The 21,111-nt window shown below is 33.1% G+C and overlaps 1 protein-coding gene and 1 non-coding gene across 4 annotated transcripts in view; one reads left to right on the top strand and one right to left on the bottom strand.

Moving 5' to 3' along the window:
• The window catches only part of GRIA4 (glutamate ionotropic receptor AMPA type subunit 4), a 442,432-nt gene that overhangs the window by 155,079 nt on the left and 266,242 nt on the right, over window positions 1–21,111 (top strand). For all 3 annotated transcript variants that reach the window (XM_044666282.1, XM_044666281.1, XM_044666283.1), the window contains exon 3: window positions 14,746–14,985. In XM_044666282.1, the coding sequence (XP_044522217.1) occupies window positions 14,746–14,985 (240 nt within the window). The remainder of the gene's footprint in view (window positions 1–14,745; window positions 14,986–21,111) is intronic.
• Window positions 17,996–18,099, bottom strand: LOC123243419. Its single transcript, XR_006505950.1, has one exon. It is a non-coding gene; the product is annotated as a U6 spliceosomal RNA (small nuclear RNA).

Below are 21,111 nucleotides of genomic sequence, written 5' to 3' on the forward strand. Positions count from 1 at the left end.
TCTTTTTTACCTCTAGTTTGTTATATATTTTTGACATATCATCCTACACAGTTTATCATTGTACCTCTTAAGTATATTTCTTCTAGCTACCCTGTTGATAATAACAATTTTTAAGAGTTACCAATATCATCTTTTCTTATAGGAAAACAAATCGTTTGAACCTATGGGGTCCCCCTACCCCCTTTCTTAATTACCTTTCGGTGATTCTCTTGAGTTCTGTGTTTGGGCATCAAATTTTCTGTTTAAGTCAGGTTTTTTTTTTCTTTAGGAATGCTGGGAAATCTTCTATTTCATTAAATGACCATACTTTCCCCTGTAAGAATATAGTCAATTTTGCTAGGTAGTTGATTCTTGGTTGAAGCCCTAGTTCCCTTGCTTTCCAGAATTTCATATTCCATGGCTTTTGGTCCTTCAGTGTGGATGCAGCCAGATTCTGTGTTATCCTAACTGTGGCTCCATGATATCTGAATGGTGTCTTTGTAACAGCTTGTAGTATCTTTTCCTTGATCTGGAAGTTCTCAAACTTGGCTATAACATTCCTGGGCATGTCAATTGGGGATTTAATGCAGGAGGCAATCTGTGGATTCTTTCCATCTTTACTTTACCATATTGTTCAAGAATGTCAAGGCAGTTTTCTTGAATAATTTCCTGTAAAATGATGTCCAGGTATTTTTTTTTTGTCATGGTTTTCTAGTAGTCTAATAATTCTTAAATTGTCTCTCCTGGATCCATTTTCCAGGTCTATTGTTTTATCAGGGAGGTGTTTCATATTTTCCTCAATTTTTTTTTCATTCTTTTGATTTTGTTTTATAGATTCTTGCTGNTATTTTCCTCAATTTTTTTCATTCTTTTGATTTTGTTTTATAGATTCTTGCTGCCTTGTGAAATAATTTGATGTTAATTATTGGATTCTAATTTTTAAAGACTGAATTTCATCCCTGGCTTTTTGATCATCCTTTTCCTTTTGCACTGTTTTTCTTTCTTTCTTTTTTTTAAACCCTTAACTTCTGTGTATTGGCTCCTAGGTGGAAGAGTGGTAAGGGTGGGCAAAGGGGGTCAAGTGACTTGCCCAGAGTCACACAGCTTGGAAGTGTCTGAGGCCAGATTTGAACCTAGGACTTCCTCCTGTCTCTAGGCCTGACTCTCAATCCACTGAGCTACCCAGCTGGGCCACTGTTTTTCTTTCTAGGTCATCTTTCACTTTCTTTTCCTCATTTTCAAGCTGGTCAATTTTCGCATTTAAAGCACTATTTTCTTGTTTTAGTTCATGTGCCAATTTTGCTTTTTAAGTTCTCTGCCCAATTTTCTTTAGCTTCTCTTAATTGTTTTTTGAATTGTATTTTGAGTTCTTACAGTACCTGTGTCCAATTTGCTGGAGCTCCTGAGTTTTTACTCTGTGTTCCTTGGTCCTCCTCTGTTCCATTTCTCCTTTGTTCATTACCTGAATAGAAGATGTCAATTGTAATTTCTTTTTTCTTTTTCTGTTGTTTATTCACATTTTTTCCTTCTTTCTCCCATCATTGGTTGTATCCTTGCTCCTCTGTTTATTTGCTGGATCTGTGGGTTTGGACTATTCTCTCCTGAAGGGGCTTCTTCTCTGCTCTGCTGATAACTGGATTAGGCTAATGGAGCTGGCCTGTTGTATTAAAGAGCCCTGAGACCAGATCTTCCACAGCTACCAGAAGAAGCTGTAACTGAAAGTGAAGGTGAACGTGTAGAGGCTGAAGGTCATTACTCTTGGTCTTCCTCTCTAATCCATTCTGTCAGCTGCCTCCCTGCAAGCTTCCTGGTCAGAGCCCTGAGCTTCCCATAGTGGTACCAAGGTACTCTGTTGTAGTTGCAGCCTTCACATATATTTCTTCATTTAATCCTCAGAACAAAATAGTTGTGACAAAATTAACATGGGTATCATATGCTATTATAGGTGGGAAAGCTTAGGTTTCACAGCTTTTGATTTGCCTCAGGTCACAAGAGTAGTAAATGTCAGAAAGGGTCTGGTGAACACCAGTGCCATCTGGCTCTACTTCCAATGCTTTTACTGCGAGACCATGCTAACTATCTTCCTTTACTCATACTATTTAAACCACTCCTTCCATGTTGTGATCCTTCTGCTGTCAATGATAACACATCGTATAACACTTGAAATTATAGCATATTGAATGAAGTCCTTATTAATTCAGATCTACTGGTATACACCCAAGTATATAGATGTGTGCAAACAAGACAAGGAGGGAAAAGACAGGCAGACAGACAGAAACAGAAATAGAGAGACAGCCAACAATAAGATTTAAACAAAATAAGAATAACAACAATAGCAAAGAGTAAAGAGAAGAAGGGCAAGGATGAGAACAAGGACGAGGAAGAAAAGAGAGAATCATTGAATCTCAGAGTAGAAAAGATCCTGTTGTTGTCCGTGTCATTTTTACAGGTACAGAAATTCTCTCTTGAAAATATTCAGTGAGTTACAATCTATCTTTATCTTGAAAACTTCCAAGAGGGCAAGCCTACTGTCTCCTGACTCATACCATTTTACTTTTGGATAACTCTAATTATTTGAAGAGACAAAGTAGGTGGCATAGGGGATAAAGTGCTAGGATTGGACTCAGGAAGACTTATCTTCATGAATTCAAATGAGAACAGCTACTAGGAGTGTGACCCTGAGCAAGCCATTTACAGTGTTTGCCTTAGTTCTTTATCTAAAAAATGATCTGGAGAAAGAAATAACAGATCACTCCAGTATCTTTGACAAGCAAACCCAAAATGAAGTTCCAAAGAGTCAAAAATAAGTGAAATAACTGAACAAAAATATAATATGAAATTTTTTTGCTTTTTTTTTGTACATAAAGAAAAACTCTACCTCATTGCAACTTATATCCCTTGCTTAGGTTCTGTCCTCTGATAACACATAGAATAAATAGACCTAATTCTTATTCCACATGTCAACCCTTTAAATACTGAAACCACATATCATATCCCTCCACCCCCAAGTCTTCTGTGGGTTGAGCATATCTAATGGCTTCAATCACTTCTCATTTGACATGATTTCAAGCTTTATCACCATATTTTGGTCACTGTCTACTTTTCCTGTTCAAGTTTGTCAGTGTTCTTCCTACCACCCAGGATGAAATACAATGCTCCAAATGCAGTCTATAGAGACAAGCATAAGTAACATCTTCCTATTCTTGAATAGTATTCTTTTCTTACTTCAACCAAAGATAATGTTAGCTTCTTAGGCTATTATCAGTCTGTGGATCCATAGTGAGATTTTTGTCTGCTAAAACTCCTAGATTGTTTTAAGCTAACCTATTTTCTCACAATACCTCTACAGTCTTATGCAGTAAATTGATTTATGACCCAAAATGTAATATTCAAGACCAACTTTCTTGATACTAAATCCACTAGTCTTTCCATAATAACACAATATCAATTACATACATACACACAAATGATAACATAAAAGGAACATGATATTAATAGAATAAATGTAGAAATTGAATAAAGTTGAATTTTCAAACAACCATATTATGTTATAATAGCTAGATTAGTGTACTGCATTCTTCCAAGAAGTAAATTTAAAGCCTTTTCACAAGCCTCTCACCTACTTACTAACTAGAAAGCGTGAATTTATTCTGTTTCTCCTAAGCAACTTGATATTATTTTTAGCACGTAGGATGCCCACCTATGGATTCTTAAAAGCTATGCCAGGTGCTGGTTATATTCTTCATCATAATCTTCTCCTAACCACAATATATGGAACCCCCACTCTCCCTTGATATATTTTCTTTTAGTTCGGAATAATAACTTTTTAATGAATTAATAATAAATTTACAACAAAACATTACCTATACATAAGTAATTTACTATCCTACAAATAAACTCTCACTAAGGGGAGTAGGTGCACAAAGAGATCAAGTGTTGTCTTTACACATATGAGGAACACATATGGCCAGAACTAACATTAGAAGGGTATACACATAATTAGCATACATATGATACTAGAGAATATTTATGAAAGGGTGTATGCATGGCACACAGGTAGAAGGTCAGTTCATACCCTTAAATGCTCATGTTTTCAAATGATGTTATTTGACTGATCTCTGGTCTCTGCTGGCCCTGAATCTTCTCTCTGCCATGCATTAGCATCCCTGCTGATTCAAGTGGTCTTTAGCAGAAATGTTTTCTGCAGGGCCACTGGCTACTCTGTGATCTTTCCACTAGGGAATTCTCTAGTCAGTGAATGGGAAAAGGAATTAATCTCTCTTAGCCATCTTTCAAGAAGATAAAGACTCCTCTATAATTAGGTTTCTCTCATAAGCAATAACAATTGCCCAAGCTAAGATCATGTCTGTTCTTTGAATTCTTCTATCATCCCTTTGGATTCCCTCATTTCAACCCTCATCTGACCAATGATAAGCAATGAACTAATGAACAGCATTGCTATTTCTAACTTCTTTTTATACTCCTGTTGCTCTGGTAAATATTTCAGTGCTACACTTGCTCAGGCAGAAATGGAACTGAGGGAAAATATAGTAAGGAAATTTCTCCCATCACTCTTTTCTGTTGTGTATGCATCAAAATGTCCAGGCTGGTTGAAGAAGACTAAAATTGCTGGTGACCTCTGTCCAAGTTTCCCTGTCTTCTCCCAGCAACAAATCACATCCAGTTCTCCCACTGGTCTCTTTCCATTTACAATAGTAAAATATAGATGATCCAGCATTTTTCTTTCAAGGAACCATATGACAGAGAAAATGCTCCAGACATCCTCGAATGTTTTATAACAGGTAATGGTGCATTAATTTCCTTATTCTTTCAGTCATTCTCTGGCTGAAAGTTAATCTCTTAGGAAAGACTGTTCAAGTTATTACTGGTATATAATTGTCTGAAAGAGTTAATGATATTTTTTGAAACACTCCACTTAACCACCAGGCAAAAAACTTCACCACTTAAATGCATCTTGCTTTCACTGTAATACATGTCTAGCATTAATTCCTATGAAGAACTTAGCAGAAAATGAACCATGTGTTCCCATTATGTTAGCCTGACTCAAGAAAGAAATGTGCAAACAAGTTTGTATATTTTACTGAGATCTCAATTAGTTTAATTTAGAATTGAAATGTGCTTATGTCAAAAAATTGGATGAGAGTATGGGCATGGCCATGTGTTTCCAGCACGCAATTACACCTCATTGTGATCCTTGATGGTGCTGTCCAGAAACAGCACCAAAGAGACATCTGAGAAAGCTAGTGCTTAATTGTAATATAATTAAAATGAAATATTTGTGTGTAATTTGCATTCTGCCTTGTCATTTATGGTGATTAGCTTCAGTAACTTTATGTACTAAAGTTAACCACCTCTCAGAATTCTAAGAAAATGAGCTTTTACATATTAATAAAGTACAATAATGCCTTGAGGGCTTGAATTAATGAATTCAGGCCCAGCATGCTATATCCACCACCTGACTGAGTAGTTTTGTTTTGTTGTTTTTTTAACTTGAACAAGATTTAGCATCATTACTAAAACAAAGCAAAGGAAGATATAATATATGCTCAAATAATTCTGACATTTTAGCCTGAAGTTCCAAAATAGAAAAATAGTCTGACAGAACATTTTTAAAAGACATAAAAAATATTAAAACAAAAGAGTGACTAAAATTAGGATAATAATGAAAAAAGAACTGTATTGTGACTCAAAACTCTATGGATTCTAGTGTTAGCTTTGTTACTATTTAAATGAATGATCTTGAATACTTTAACTTCTCTGAGTCTCAATTCCTTTATATGTAAAATCAAGTGGTTAGCCTAGTATTCTCTGAAGTTCTCTTAAGTTTTCTTATCCTTCATTCTGTCATCTATGACTGTTAAATGTTACAAACTAGAATAAAAAATGTTAACTAGTAAAAGAGAATATCATTTTTAGGGATTCATATTATAGAAAAGTATAATGTTTTCTTAACAAATACTATTTTTCAAGTGAGTGCTATTGTGGGAAAGCTTGATATATTCTGGTTCAGGAGAGTACACTCTCTTAGAGAATTACCAGAGTCCAACGAATATTTAAAAATAGTTTAGAAATGTATTGGCTGAATGACCAGGAGGCAGGTGCAGGTGAAGTATGCCTCCCTAAAGAGAAGGGGTCCAAGATGTTTACACCTTAAAGGAACAGAGACTGTGTAACCAGGAATGAAAGGTGGTCAGAAGGACAGACAAGGGAGATTAGGTGACAATCCCATGTGAGGTGTCTTATGACATGTTAAGTCTTGATTATAAAGGAGGGTGAGTTGTTTGTCTCAGAGAATCTAATGATGTTTGAGATGCAAACAGAAGGTGTATATCTATGCTTATCAAAAAACTACAGGAAATGAACCTAATTCAGAAAAGGAATGAATCTCTCAGAGACTCCTTTGATCATACAGTTTGTGCCTTTAGTGTATGAAGAATGAATCAAATTCTTTTTGTCTATCAATCAATAACTTTTAAATTAATCAATCAAAAACTTATGAACTCTCATACTTAGTGACTGGTAAGGTACTAAGAAGGGGTACTTAAGTTTTTTGATTGATTAATTTAAAAGTTGCTGATTGATAGGCAAAGAAAATTTGATTCACTCTTCACAATCCCCCCTGTCATTTTTTGGGAGATTCGTCTCCTCAATGAATCATTTAACATAACCTCTAAAGATCTTCTAGGAAAAGGTGTATACATATAGTATTGCACTTTCTAAGAGGAAATTAAACTAGTTGGAGATAAGAGGGAAATTAAAAGAGAGAGAGCAAAACCAATGTTTACTAGGCACTTTGACAAAAAGCCAATTAGGGGGCAGTCCCCTTTGGCATAAGAATTTACATTCAGAATAAATGTGAATTTACATTCAGAATAAAAATTTATGAATTCTCTCCTTACATTCTCTTTGACTTGAGACTTGGGGTATTCAGAAGACCCTGTACCCTCATGCCAGTGCCAGTTAAATTTAGGTTGTATTCTTAAACTAATAAATCAAAACACTCAGGGACACAACTATATTTTACTTATGTACATATGCTAAAAATACAATAATTTATTTCTATATATGAATAAATAAAATATCTTTTTTCCTGTGGTACTATATCTTGACTAACTGTCACAGAAATCTATTTAAAGAGTATAATAAAATCTATTTTAGATATTATTTAGTTATAAATTTATTTTATTGTATAACTAAAGTCTTTTCTATTATGGATACACATTGCAACAAATCTTATCCCTAAAGGACAAGAAAATTCAATTCCAGAAATATTTGTTATAGCACTTGCTAAGTGAAAAGCATTGTATAAGGTATAAACATGGGTCACTAGTTTATAGAGACAACAAAAAATGCTCCTTCAATTTCTTAGGATTTTAACACTTACTAGTCTATTCAGAATTTAACTAAAAATGCTAATAATTAGTTTTCCTATTGATTATATTTTCAACTATTTTCTGCCTGTGGTATAATAGGGGGAAAAAGTAGTTTTGAGGCAGAAGTACTTTATCTCATTCTGAGTATCCCTTTGGCTCTTGATGATTCCCTTAATTTTCTTGAGCCTCACTTTGAAGTGGAAAAAGGTTATTAATTAATGTTATCTATTAGTTGTTGTTATCTATTATTAATCATGTATAATGTACTAGAAAGAGTATTTCATGTGAACATTTATAATTCCTAAAGTAAGACATAGCTATTGCAAATCACTGGTGTTCTTGATTTAGTATAACATTATCTTAGAACCTCTGGTTTTTTTCTTACTACTCCTTTTCAGTTAACTTTTTCTACTTTCAGGTTCCCATCCATATTCATGTACTCATGTATAGTCAATTGTCAATAAAAATGTATTGCCATCTATAAATTGCCTGACACTGTGCTTAGCAGAGAAGTACAAAGAAAGAAAAAGATGTGGATGGGAATGGCCTTCAGTTCGTACCCTTACGAACTTCATAATCTAATAGAGGTGAAAACATACAAATAACTTGTTTATAGGATAAAATCAAAACAATCAAAAGAGGAGAGGAGGCTCTAGAATTAAGGAGATAGAGAAAGATTTCTTATAGAACGTGGGATCTTAGTGGGCACTTGAAGTCAGGGAGACCAAGCTTTATAGCTAAAAAAAGATAAATTATATACATCATTATGACTCATTCTTAAGGAATAGATCTTTTTTTGTACTCAGCTATAATAGTTCTTTTTTTTTGTACTATTAGCTACAAAATCCTGCATTAGTAAAAAAAAAAGCACCTACAAAACTAGGTCAAAAGAAAGCCCCACAAATTTTAGAAGTGGGAATAATTTGTATGACACTTTTTTTTTTTTTTACATTTAATGTTATTCTGACATGCCCTATTCCCTAGCATTTCTAGCAAGGTAGGTAAGAAAAAGGTGTTAAAGATGCTAATTTTATAATAGTTTAATTTAACAGTAATAATTAGAAAGGCTAAGAGAAGTTAGGTCAGAGAAATGTCAGAAAATGTTCTACTTTTAATTATTTTTATGATTATTCTGGGATTCATTATAAATCAGAATTCATAGGAAATTGTAAATTCTGTGAGAACAGAACAGTGCCTTACACATAGGAGACAGTAAATGCTGAATTCAATGACTGCTTGTTGAATTTACCAAAGAAAAATATTCTAGGCAATATACACGACACTTAGTTGTGCCGATCCCTGCTATGAGAGAAAACAACTATGCTGGACATATAGTTAGCCCAGAAGAAAAGGCTTTTTTTTTTGTCCTCTTCAGTTTGAATATTTAAGTGACTCATCCTTCACTAAGGCAATCCTTTTAGTAATAACACTTCACACCAGGGCAAGTAGGTGGTGGAATATACAGAGCTCAGGCCCCCAGAAAGGAAGAGCTGGAGTCACAGACGGCCGTATTAATACGTATCACACGTATTAATTGTGTGACCTTAGACAAGTCATTTAACTTCTGTCCCCTTCAGTTTCTTCATCTGTGAAATGAAGATAATAATGGCATGTACCTCACAATTTTATTGGGTAGATAAAACAAGATGGCATTAATAAACTTTTTGCAAATCTTAAAGGGCTATATAAATGCAAACCTGCAAACCATAATTATTATTCATCAGTCATTCTTTTTTCAATATTCTCTTTTCAGTGGGAAAAGTTTAATGTTTAATCTGCAAAATATTTGTTTATCTCTTTGTACTGTGTAGCTATTATGTAAACTATTTAAAACTTTCTCTCCCTTTTTCTATTTCTCTCTATCACTCCCTATCACTCTGTGTGTGTCTCTGCTTCTCATGTTACAAATGTAATAAATGCTTAAAATTCCAACAATTGTTTGACTGCTTTAACCTTCATATGGGATAAATGCTTTTTCATTCACTGAAAAGGATGAAAATGCAAAGGAAAGAGACAACCCAAATTAAAACTAGCCATAACCTCCTTTTCCAGATACCTGCAAGAGTTGAAAGGAGAAGCAGAGTAGATATATGTTAAATAGTTTTGTAAGTAAATATGACTCTCAGGCTTGTTCCCCATAGCCACTTGTGAGCCTACAAATGTTACTAAAAAATAAACTGACTACATCTTCCTAGACCTTGTCTTGATAGTTTCTCAAATTCCATGATACTATTTGAAAAGCTTGTCAGAAAACATTTTAGTCAATCAACATTTATAATAGCAAAATGAATGGATTTAGTAGCATATATTTATTTTATTTTCTAACTTACCTAATACTTTCTAAGTGCTCTTATTGAGGAATCAGAAAATTGTGTGTATTTGTGTGTGTGTGTGTGTGTGTGTGTGTATATATTTCTTGTTGTTTAGTTATTACAGTCATATATGAACTTTGTCACCCTATTTGGGATTTTCTTGGCAAAGGTACTGAAGTGGTTAGCCATTTCCTTCTACAACTCATTTTAAAAACGAGGAAACAGAGACAAACAGGGTTAAGTGACTTGCCAAAGAGATGTAAAGCTATCAAGTGTGTGAAGCCACATTTGAACTCAGGAATTTGAATCTTTCTGAATACACACCTGGCACTCCATCCACTGAGCTACCTAGCTGCCCAAAACCTAAACAATATATCAAAACAAAAATTATTTTGCAACCAACCTGTGATTTAAGATAGGCAGTACTAAAGCAAAAGGTGATTTTTACTCTAAGAAAGTATTAACAGAATGGAAAGTTCATAAAGAAAGATTCAAATTGGATGAAAAGCAACTACAAGGTAGGTCCTAGAAGACCTTACAAATGTCCCAGAGGTAGTAAATTTCTGAGACAAGTAACTATAGGAGTCAGTTTGATATGTGAGTGTAGAAATAACTCATATAGAGAAATGAGTGCATGAAGTAATCAATATGGAAGTTGATAGAAGATGGGGTGGGGAAAAGGGAAGAACTGATTACATTGGACAACATTATGAAGTCAAAGTTAATCCACATGCATAGATTAAAAAAAACTTACTGCATGTCCATATCATCTCTAACCAATTTTTAAACAATATTTATTTCCCTTAATGTTACTGAAACCTAATACAACCTAACTCATGTACAGTCTAGCAGCTCTCATAAGTTTTGATATCAGAATACCTTTCTACTCTTAAAAATCATTGAGGAATTCTCCACTTTAAAAGAACTTTTGTTTATGTGGGTCATATCTATTGACATTTACCATATTTTAATTTTAAAAGTTTTAATATTATTATAAAAGTAGTCTCTTTCTAGCAGACCTCTAGAAAGGATCTTACAGACCTTCAGTTATATACTTTGAGAACTTTGAAATTCTAATCCATTCCACTGTCCCTTTTGGAATTCCCCTCCATTGTTGAACTTTTCAACCTTTTTTCATCTCCTTTCTTTAACATAAACCTTATTTTTACCCTAACAGCAACATGTCCCTTAAAGCACTTTGGGAAAAATGGCTACTCCTCAATTGACTTGGCTAATGGGAAGGATATAAATATTCATTTTTCCACATCATGGTTTATATACAATCACCTTCAATGATTTCTTGCTTTTGAAAATCCAATTTATTTATTTCGTTCTCTCTCTATGACTTTTTGTTATCATCTATTGACTTTCAAGAAATTCCTTAAACTTTTTCAGAGTTTGGTAGCTAGATGATTGTTTTATACTTCATTATATCTCTAGCCATCATGCTTAGAAATTTTAGTAATATGTTGACATTTTTAGCAGTATGCCTCCCTTCATTTTCACAATCTTTTCAATTCCAACAACTTCCTTATTCAGTCACATACTGACATGGCAACACCAAAGATTTAACAATTCAATTATATAAACTTCAATTTGCAAAATTTTAGGTTCTTTTCTCAAATGATAAAGATTTTATTCTTCTATATGCTGCATTTTCTTTTCTAATAGCAAAACTCATTATTTAATAAACATTTCATTTTTTACATGTAGATAAAATTTTAATAATAATTTTCTGTCATTTTATAATCCATGTTCTCTCCTTTCCTGCCTCTCTCAGATGACAGGTATTATGATATAGATTGAATATGTGTTATCATGCAATATATATTTCCATTTTCATCATATAAAAATAGAAACATCACTTATGCTGGAAAAAAATTCAGGAAAGAAATATATAAAGAATGGCATGTTTCGAACTGTATTCAGATGCCATCAGTTTTTTCTTTGGCAATGGATATCCTTTTTCACAATAAGTCCCTTGAAACTGTCTTGAATACTTGCATTGCTGATAATAGTTAAATTATTCTCAGTTGATCATCATGCATTATTGCTCTTACCATGTACAACCTCCTCCTGGTTCTGCTCACTTCACTTTGTATCACCTTCAAGTTTTCTATCATCTTCATCATTTCTGATAATGCAATACTAATCTATTGCAATCACATTCTGCAACTTCTCTATCCATTGCCCAACTCATGGACATCCCTTCTGTTTATTATTCTTTGTCACCTCTAAGATAGCTGTTATAAATATTGTGCCCCTTTTCTTATTGACATTAAAATTAGTCTTAATTTCTATAAGGACTTTTGATACTCTGAACCAATCTTAATGCCCTAGTCAATTTTCCCTATTCTGGGTTTACTTGCTTATTTACTCAGGGTTAAAACAATGATATGCCTCTTTAATACCTAGGAGATCAGTGTCACTGGATCAAAAAGCACGTTGGGTGATATAAGGTGTATGACTGCCATGAGGGAGTGGAGAAGGTTATGAAAGGTTGCATATATTCTATATGTGATCCTGAAGGTGATAGGGAGTCACCCGAGTTCATCTAAAAGGGGAACGGCATGATTTTAGAAAGATCATTTTGACAGCTGAGAGGAAAACAGACTGACGTAAAGGGACAACTTGTGACTTGAGAGACCAGTGCACATAGTATTTCAATAATCTAGGTGTGAGGTGATGAGGACTTGCACCAGGGAAGGGTGACAGTATAACAGGAGAAAAGAGGGTAATATGTGAGAGATGTTATGAAGGTAAAATTGACAGATGTTGGCAACCGATATAATATGGAAAGTGAGAGAAAGCAAGTTGTCCAAAAATGATACCTAGGTTGTGAGCCTGGAAAACTAGAAGGATAATGGAATCTGTAAGAGTAACAAGGAAATTTTTAAGGGGGGGCAGTTTGGGGAGAAATCTTATATAATTGAGTTCAATTATGAAAATGTTGTATTTAATATATCTACGTGACATGTAGTTAAATAAGTCTACTATACATTTGGAGATGCAAAAATGGAGGTCAACAGAGAGATTAGAATTGAACAGGGAGATTTGAAAATCATTAGCATAGAAAGCAAATGTAGGAGAAAAGAGCCCAAGATAGAGCCTTGGGTTAGACTCATAGTTTTTGTCAAATCCATTTCTATAATGTTTCTTGTAAATCCACCTCTCCTTCTCCCCCACTATCACCAAATACCTATGATGGATCTAATTATACTCTTACACTTCCTTTTTTTACAGGTTTTATTGTCTACACTCTTTCACTCCTTCAATCCCTCTTTTACCCTTCCAATACCACCTGTCAGATTGTTTTTCTTATGCTTAGACCTAAAAACGTCATTCTTCTGCTCAAAAATTGTCATTTTCCTTATTATTTCCCAAATAAACTTATTTATTGAGCAAAAGAGTGATGAGATAAATACACCCAAATAAAATTAGAAATTATTTGCATGGACTTGAAGACTTAAACTCACCTGGTGTCACCCTACCATTCTTCCTTTATTTTTTATTATTACTAGGATCCAGTCAACTGGACAACTCTCAGCCTCCTGAATATGCATTATATGTGCTCCCTCATTAGTTTTCTCTTATTATTCTGTTTTCTTGGGATTTTTCTCCTCAATCTTTGTCTTTAGAAATTTTGCCTATCACTCAGAGCCCATTCATATGCTATCCAGGATTCTGATAAGCCTACTTTCAAAACTCATATATCACATTACTTTGCAGGTCTAAGTAACATCATATAATATCTGCATTATAGTTATCTATGCTAATCTTATCCTCATATTGGACTGTAAATTCCTTCTATCTGAATCAGTACATAGTAGTGAGCTGTACACAATAGGTAATTAATAAATATTTTTTTTATTCTAAGCTTTGTATCCTCTCATGCAATTTGGGGAAATGTCAGTAAATGTAGGGTTTGAGCTGTTTCTCTTTCATCTACATAAACCAACTGCCAGGGAGGAATAACAGACATGCAGAAAGAATAGCAAGTTTTGCAATATGTCAGTTTACCTATTAATAATACCTCATAGAAACTTACTCAAGGTGAAAGGATTTAATAGGTTTAGAATGCATGTGCTTCCCAGAAACCACTTAGCTTCCCTGTATTTTGATTGAGGTTTGCTCCTATCCCAGCAATGATTTTCAGATACCACTGCCAGGCTCCACTAACAAAATGAAATGCTTTTAAAATAGCATTGCTACTGTGGAACCATTAAGAATTTATGCTCAGTAGTAAATCAGATTTCAGAATCAGAGAAAAGCCATACATATTGCTTAGGAAGAAAGGTAATTCATTTAAATAGAAGATTCAAATTAGAATCATAATAAAGTCATAGAATAATAAAATGTTACAGTTGAAAAGACCCAGAGAGATTATCCAATCTATCCTAATCACTTTACAGAAAAGGAAACTAAGGCTTTGAAAGAAAAAGTGATCTCCTCAGGTTTACAAAGAAAGTAAATAATGATACAAGGATTCAAATTCAGACATCTTTGACTGCTGATCCAGAAAATTTTCCACTACATAAAGTATGGTAAAAATAAGTAAGTTTTTTAGAGACCAAATAATTTTAATAAGTAAATATGGCAATTCACTAACCTTTGGTTGTTCCTTAGGTTGTTAATTATTCAGTGCAAAATAAAGTTTCATTGTGCTACTCTTGTCTTCAACTAAGTTGTAAGTTCCTTAGGGGGAAGTGAGCCTATCTACTGCTTTTTGCATTCCTCCCAGCATTTCCCATAGTTCTAGAAACACAAAGAATGGATGATTAAAAGTCGTGTTAATATCATTTCATAATAAAGACTAAAGACAAGAGATGAAAAAACAATGAGAGCCAAAAGAAGTAAGATGGGACAGTCAGAATTAGAGTCATAGTATTTCATGTTGTACCTTTGACTATTTCAAGTAGACTCATAAAAGGTTTGAGTTTTATTTAGGTATTTATTGTTTTACTTTCCTATGATGTGACTAATATTTCCATAATTCATTAGTGTTAAAATAACAATTTTAGAATATATGCTAACTGTATTTTTCTCCTTTGTTTTTTTAGTTTGTTCCCAGTATTCTCGAGGAGTTTTTGCCATTTTTGGACTCTATGACAAGAGGTCAGTACATACTTTGACCTCTTTCTGCAGCGCCTTACACATCTCCCTCATCACACCAAGTTTCCCTACGGAGGGGGAGAGTCAGTTTGTGCTGCAACTGAGACCTTCTCTTCGAGGTGCACTCTTGAGTTTGTTGGATCACTATGAATGGAACTGTTTTGTTTTCCTGTATGACACAGATAGGGGTAAGTCTTAATCCAGTTTCTTTATCAGCAGAATTCTAAATGTCAAACTGAAATGGCATTTCTGTTTCTCTGGGCTTTCTGTATCATAGCTAAACAAAAAGCCTTGAAACCTAGAAGGGCCAAAAGCACCACTTCATAAAAGGTATTTTGTTTGTTACTGTTTTAAATTATATTTTGTTCAGTTTCTTCTTTGACCTAGGGAGAGATTTTTAAGTGAACATACTTCAAATTCAGTCTTTTTCTAAACAAACAAGGTGCTTGGAACTTTAACAAACCTAAGATAACTCTCAAAATACTTCTATTTACTCCTGAAATGACATTTTTATATAGTAACTAAATAAATGGGTTTCCCAAAACCTAACACAGTTGTTTTCTTCTGAATCTGAAATACATTGAAAAAAAATATATACAATACTGTCTATAGCAATAAGTTTGAAATGTAACAACTGTGCCTGAATAATTGAAAGGTCATGGCAATGACAGAGGAGATTGGATGGTGAGTCGCCTGGACTTTTTGCCATCTTACATTTTATCTTTGCTTTGCAGGTAGCAGAGATTAGTGATTCCACCTGCACTACATAGTGGAAAATTCAGTCAAAAGTCAAAATAATGTTACAAAATGAAAGAAAAGATAATGGTCAGAATGTGATATATTTTCTTTTTCCAATTTATTTCACAAATTAATTAGTCCTCGGATTTTTCTAGTTCAGTTCTATTCTGTTTTCATATGGTAACTAGAAATAAATAGTAGTAAGATAATAGGATCATATTGTAGACTTAAGGATAATTTATAATGAACAATTCACATTCTTCTACATTCAATCTGGAGAAAAAAAGTAGGAATTTGGAATTAAAGCTGAATCAGAAAACATCTTGAGAATATTCCTTAGTTAACCTTGACTTCAGTTAACAAACAAGCATAAAACATTCCTAAATAAATAAGTTTATGCATAAGTACTGCTTTTTAAAAAATGAAAAAAAATCCCTATGTTCAAGATATTTTTCAGAATAAAAAAACAATTACAGTACTTCATCCTTAATGAAAAATCATGTGTTTAGTTAGATAAAGATAACATGGCCCAGTATGCAATGTCATACCAAGGGTAGACTTTGCACATAAATTTATAACATGCTTAACAAGCTATCCTTATACTGCCAAGTTCTGCAAAACTGTGATCAGCAGCAATTCTTATCTGGAAATAAAAGGACATGGTACAGGAGACTTCTTAATTTCTTTAAAATCTAAAATTCTCCTATTAAGCTTTTCTTGTTATACAGTTCTGTGATTTTGTTCATTTCTGTCTACTTAAATGAGCTTTAATTATGACAACAACTTTAAATGTGCTTCAGGTAGACTAGCGTGTTGTGTTAAAGAAAAATATTTTTAAAATGAAAACCAGCCTTTGTGTCCTATTTAAGCTTAGTTTGCCCCCTTTCCATGAAAGGGTATATAAAGTCGTATATTCTTTTGCCCTCAGAGAAGTGCATGGGTGACCTATTCCTTATTTTTATCTGATTTATTCTTTCAACAAATATTTATTTATTAATACTTTATTAAATAATAATGATGCCAGGTGATGAGATCTCTCACTTGGTGACCTCATCTGTTCCCACTGGTTCAGTTGTGACCTCTAGCCAGATAACTTCCTTCATCTCTTATATAGACTTAGAGCTACAAGAAATTCAGACTGTACCATAAACTCCTTTCTAAGGCCAATAGCTTTTCAAAAACAAGCCACTTAAAATTAGTGTTTTGATATAATTCTTTGAAAATCTAAGAATTTCTAAATAGATTTTTATTTCATCAATGTGAATATTTCCTCTGATTTACCATATTATAATCAATTCCTGCCTGTTAATCCTATTCACCCATTGTTCATATCCTCCCATAAGTTCACCAGAGAGATGTGGGGTCTTCCCTCAAAGTCTCTTACAAGAATACCAATGAGGAAAATAGCTTGTCCATTGTTAATCCCTGCTCTTGCCAAAATCTAACTGCTCCTTTTTGATCAAATATTTCAGTGACTCTTATATCTGGCTCTTCTTTGTTAGTAAAACCTTATGTGTTAAGTCTACTCACACATCTACCCCTGATTCTCATTTGCCCTGAATGATACTCAGTGTTTAGCAACTAGAATTTTTTCGTGACTTGTAACTTTACAACACACACTCTCACACATACACAAAATGTGTGTGTATGTATACCTACACATGTATATGTGTATACATGTTCAGTTTACCAAATTCTATTCAATGAATGAAGATGAATATTTAAATTTTTATGTTTGCCTCTTGTAATAGTATATTTCAATATATAGTGAAACTTACAGTCATTCTGCCATATATTGTCACGTGGGAAAACTACATTCTATTCAATCTTGGGAGGAATAACTGCTTTTTCAGGACAGCATTGTGTAACTCAATAATTATACATTATTTAATATATATAAATATATATAATTAAATGCGATGTTATTTATAACTCACTTCATGTACATAATTATTAAAAGTGGTTTTGCCTAACAAATAGAGACCAAGTTTTCATAACCAAGAAGACTTCATTTTAATCCTATCTTTTACATATTAACCATATACCCGTGTGAAAAAAAAAACTTTATATATTGGTGCCTTAGGAAACTTTTTACCACTATAAGTTGCAGAACATTTGAAAAAATTCACTGATAGAGAAAATATACTCATTAGTCAAAATAGCAATAACACTCCTAAAGGGCACAGACATAGCAACAACAACATCAAACAAAACAAAAAACAATGCAAATATACAATAATTGTTTATGTGTTGATTTAGCACTTGGATTTCTCAATTTAATTAGAATTTATCTGCTTTGAGTTAGTCACTATTTATTAATTGCTTATTATGTGCCAATTATAAATAGTTTTAATATTAAATATGTTGAAGCTACATATAGTTTTTTGCCTATAATTTATTTTAAAGAAATGAATCTTTTTAACAACATAAAATGATTTGGTTTTTGTATGTTTGTTTAAAAAAAATAAGTAATCCTTCACAAATGTGCATGTCATCTTAGCATAGAAATCATGCCAATCTCTGTATCAGTCCAATTTTGGTATATGTACTGCTGAAGTGAGCACATTATGTTTTTAATATGCCTTAAGGTTGTCCCATTCTTCTCCCTACCCTTACTACCTCAAGAATGGGAAACTGAATTTAACTATGTGCAATCTGAAATATAGGTTTGGATTTGCAATATACTTAAATATATCTGGTTTCTTTCTCCATGCAATTGAATATTTATGATTTGTGTGTGTGTGTTTTTATCTATTCCTGTAGTTTCTAGTATAAAGGGTAAAGTTATGCCCTGAGGAGACATGGACTTGTTGAATTTAATATTCTGGAAATCTCTGTTGATATTTTTTAAATACATGACATAAGTTCTAAAGATTTTTGACCGTATGCCTGAGATAAGCACTGCTTCACATTCACAATATTTCATATTACAATTTGCCTACTCCTTCATTTTTTAATGTGCTTTAGTATTTGACAGGCTAATGATATTATTGGAGAGATCTTATCCAATTGATTTTTATGGTAGCATTTCAACCAGTCTTATAAAATGATATATTAACAGAGACATAGAAAATATATATTTGGAATTGCTGAGATGCAAGATTTTTCCTGTCTTGAAGCATGACCTGTTTTTGTTAATGGCACAAAAGTTCCTGAATGACAAAAATGGCACACTTAGAACAGATTTTTGCTTCCCAAGTGTTTATATCATGACATAGCTTTATGATGCTATCAACTTGGAAATTTATTACACATATCACCAATACTTGAAGTTCTGGGAACAAAAGGGGTGTCATTTGTGGGGTTATTTTGTTTTGTCTTGTATTTGGTGAATTTGTCTTGATTGACCTTTTCTGAGCCTATGCAAATCGCTTCAGAGTGTCTTTCCTTTCCTTTCCTTTCCTTATGACCTTCCATTCTATTACGTTTCCAATCTTTTTCTCCTAACTATCTGATTTAGTTTTCCTTTTCCCTGGAATCACTTAGAGTAAGGTTTTGTTTCATAGTTTTTGCTATCCAGCCCACAGTATGAAGGAAGTATGGTCAGTGTTGATAAGTGTTTGTAGTAAGAAACATTTCTTTTCCTCTTTTCTCCCACCTGAATCATTCAATTTTGAATATGAAAATAAAGCATTCTATTCTGTCCTATGTATAAATTTTTTCTATACAAAACTTGAAAAAACACTTATCCAGGCATTGCTTAAGTACAAAACTAGTCCGGTACCCTGATCACCTCTTTTCAATTAATGGATCATTTCAGTTAATTAATAATTATTCCTTATAAAGCCCAAATCTACCTTTCATGTAAATAACTTCATCTGCCCCATAGTTCTAGTTCTTCCCTCTATAGATATCTAGAAGCTTCAACATCTTTCATAGTCCAGTCTTTCAAATAGCATGGAATTTTCTGTTGCACTAATCCTATTTTTCAACAACTTTCCAAAGCAATTAATTTTAAAATTTTTTATCCCTGAAAGCTTTTCAATTCAGAGACAATGCCTACTGAAAGTGCAAAAAATAATCCATTTCTTCAAGTGATCTTTATGTGACACAATTTCCCTTCACCTCATATTCTTTTTCAAACCTTTTTGTAAAAAGCTCTAATTTGTCAATGGATTTCTTACAAAGCCCCAAATGTCTTGATGTAGGAGAATACTGAGGCAATTTCTTATCTTGTTCTGTGCTCAACAATTATCTTCAAACAATCTAAGATTGCATTATCTTTTTTTGTCATCTACACTACATTTAAACACCTACTGAACTAGCTGTCAATGAAAACCCTTAGGACTTCACATGAATGGCAACAAGCTAGATATCTGATATATATACTCCTGCACTTATTTTTTATAACCTAGTCACAAAGCCTGATATGTTACCATTAAATTTTGCCTCGTTAAATTCAGTCCATTATCTCAACATATCTAGGTCTGTCTAAATTTTGATTCCTTTACCTCTTGGATTGACTATTTCTTCCAACTTTATATCATCCAAAATTATGAAGAAAACATACTTTCTGCAACTTAATTTAAACACAATAAAAGTGCTTAAAGGAACTGGATCAAAAAGAAATCTCTGGAATTTATCATTAGAAATTAACTAATTCTTGAAGTCATGGATGTATTAATCAATAATTTGGGCACAATAATTGAAAGAAGTAATAATCCAGCCCACTATTATTATTCATCAATCATTCCATCTTTTCATTAAAAATGTATTAAAAGTGATTTTGTGAACTACCTTACCAGAACTCAGAAAATATAGCATTTTCCTAATTTACCAGTATAAAAACCCTGTGAAAAAGGAAATTTGGTTAGTCTGTTCTGAGTTGTTCTTATTGACTTCTGATTACACTCTTGTGATTTTTGTCTTTCTAAGTATGCATCTACAATACATATAATCCTTTCTATAATGTCTGAGGCATCTATATATATTGACATATATATTTCTAATTATATCTCCCTCATGTTCTAAAAAACATGTTCTAGATAAAGGAGATGCTTGATAAATGCTTGTAAAATGAATTAAATTTGTTGAATGAATGAATGAATTTTTCTGAGACTGTCATCAAACTGATTGGTTTGCATTTAATGAAACCCAGTATTTTCTTCCTTTTTGAAAATCTCAATATTCGCCCATCTCCATTTTTTTTCTGGGCTAAGAAGTTAATGAAGTTAACATTTTGTCAGAACATCTTTTAACAGAAAGATAATTTCAGTTAATATCCAGCTTACTCCCATCATGACTATATATCTCACTTTGTAGGATTTTAATCAATATCCAATACTCCAAGTATTATAGTATATAAAATGTATTAATACTTACTTGAAATAAAGGAATAAAAAGGTAATTATCTAACAAAATATAAGGCCACATGAGTAGATTCTCCTGCCACTCACCTCACGCCATCTCCACCAAACCAATCAGATCAATAGAGTGAAAGGTGGGGTTACACAAAATTTATAATCTCCCTCCATCAGCAAATAATATGAGGAGAGTATGGTGCTGGGAATCATGGCTTTTAGGGTAAAAGATTCTAATTACACAATCCCGCATGTGATTCCCATGAAAAAAGAGCA

Source organism: Gracilinanus agilis, chromosome 3, assembly GCF_016433145.1.
Source record: "Gracilinanus agilis isolate LMUSP501 chromosome 3, AgileGrace, whole genome shotgun sequence".
NCBI classification, from domain to species: domain Eukaryota; kingdom Metazoa; phylum Chordata; class Mammalia; order Didelphimorphia; family Didelphidae; genus Gracilinanus; species Gracilinanus agilis.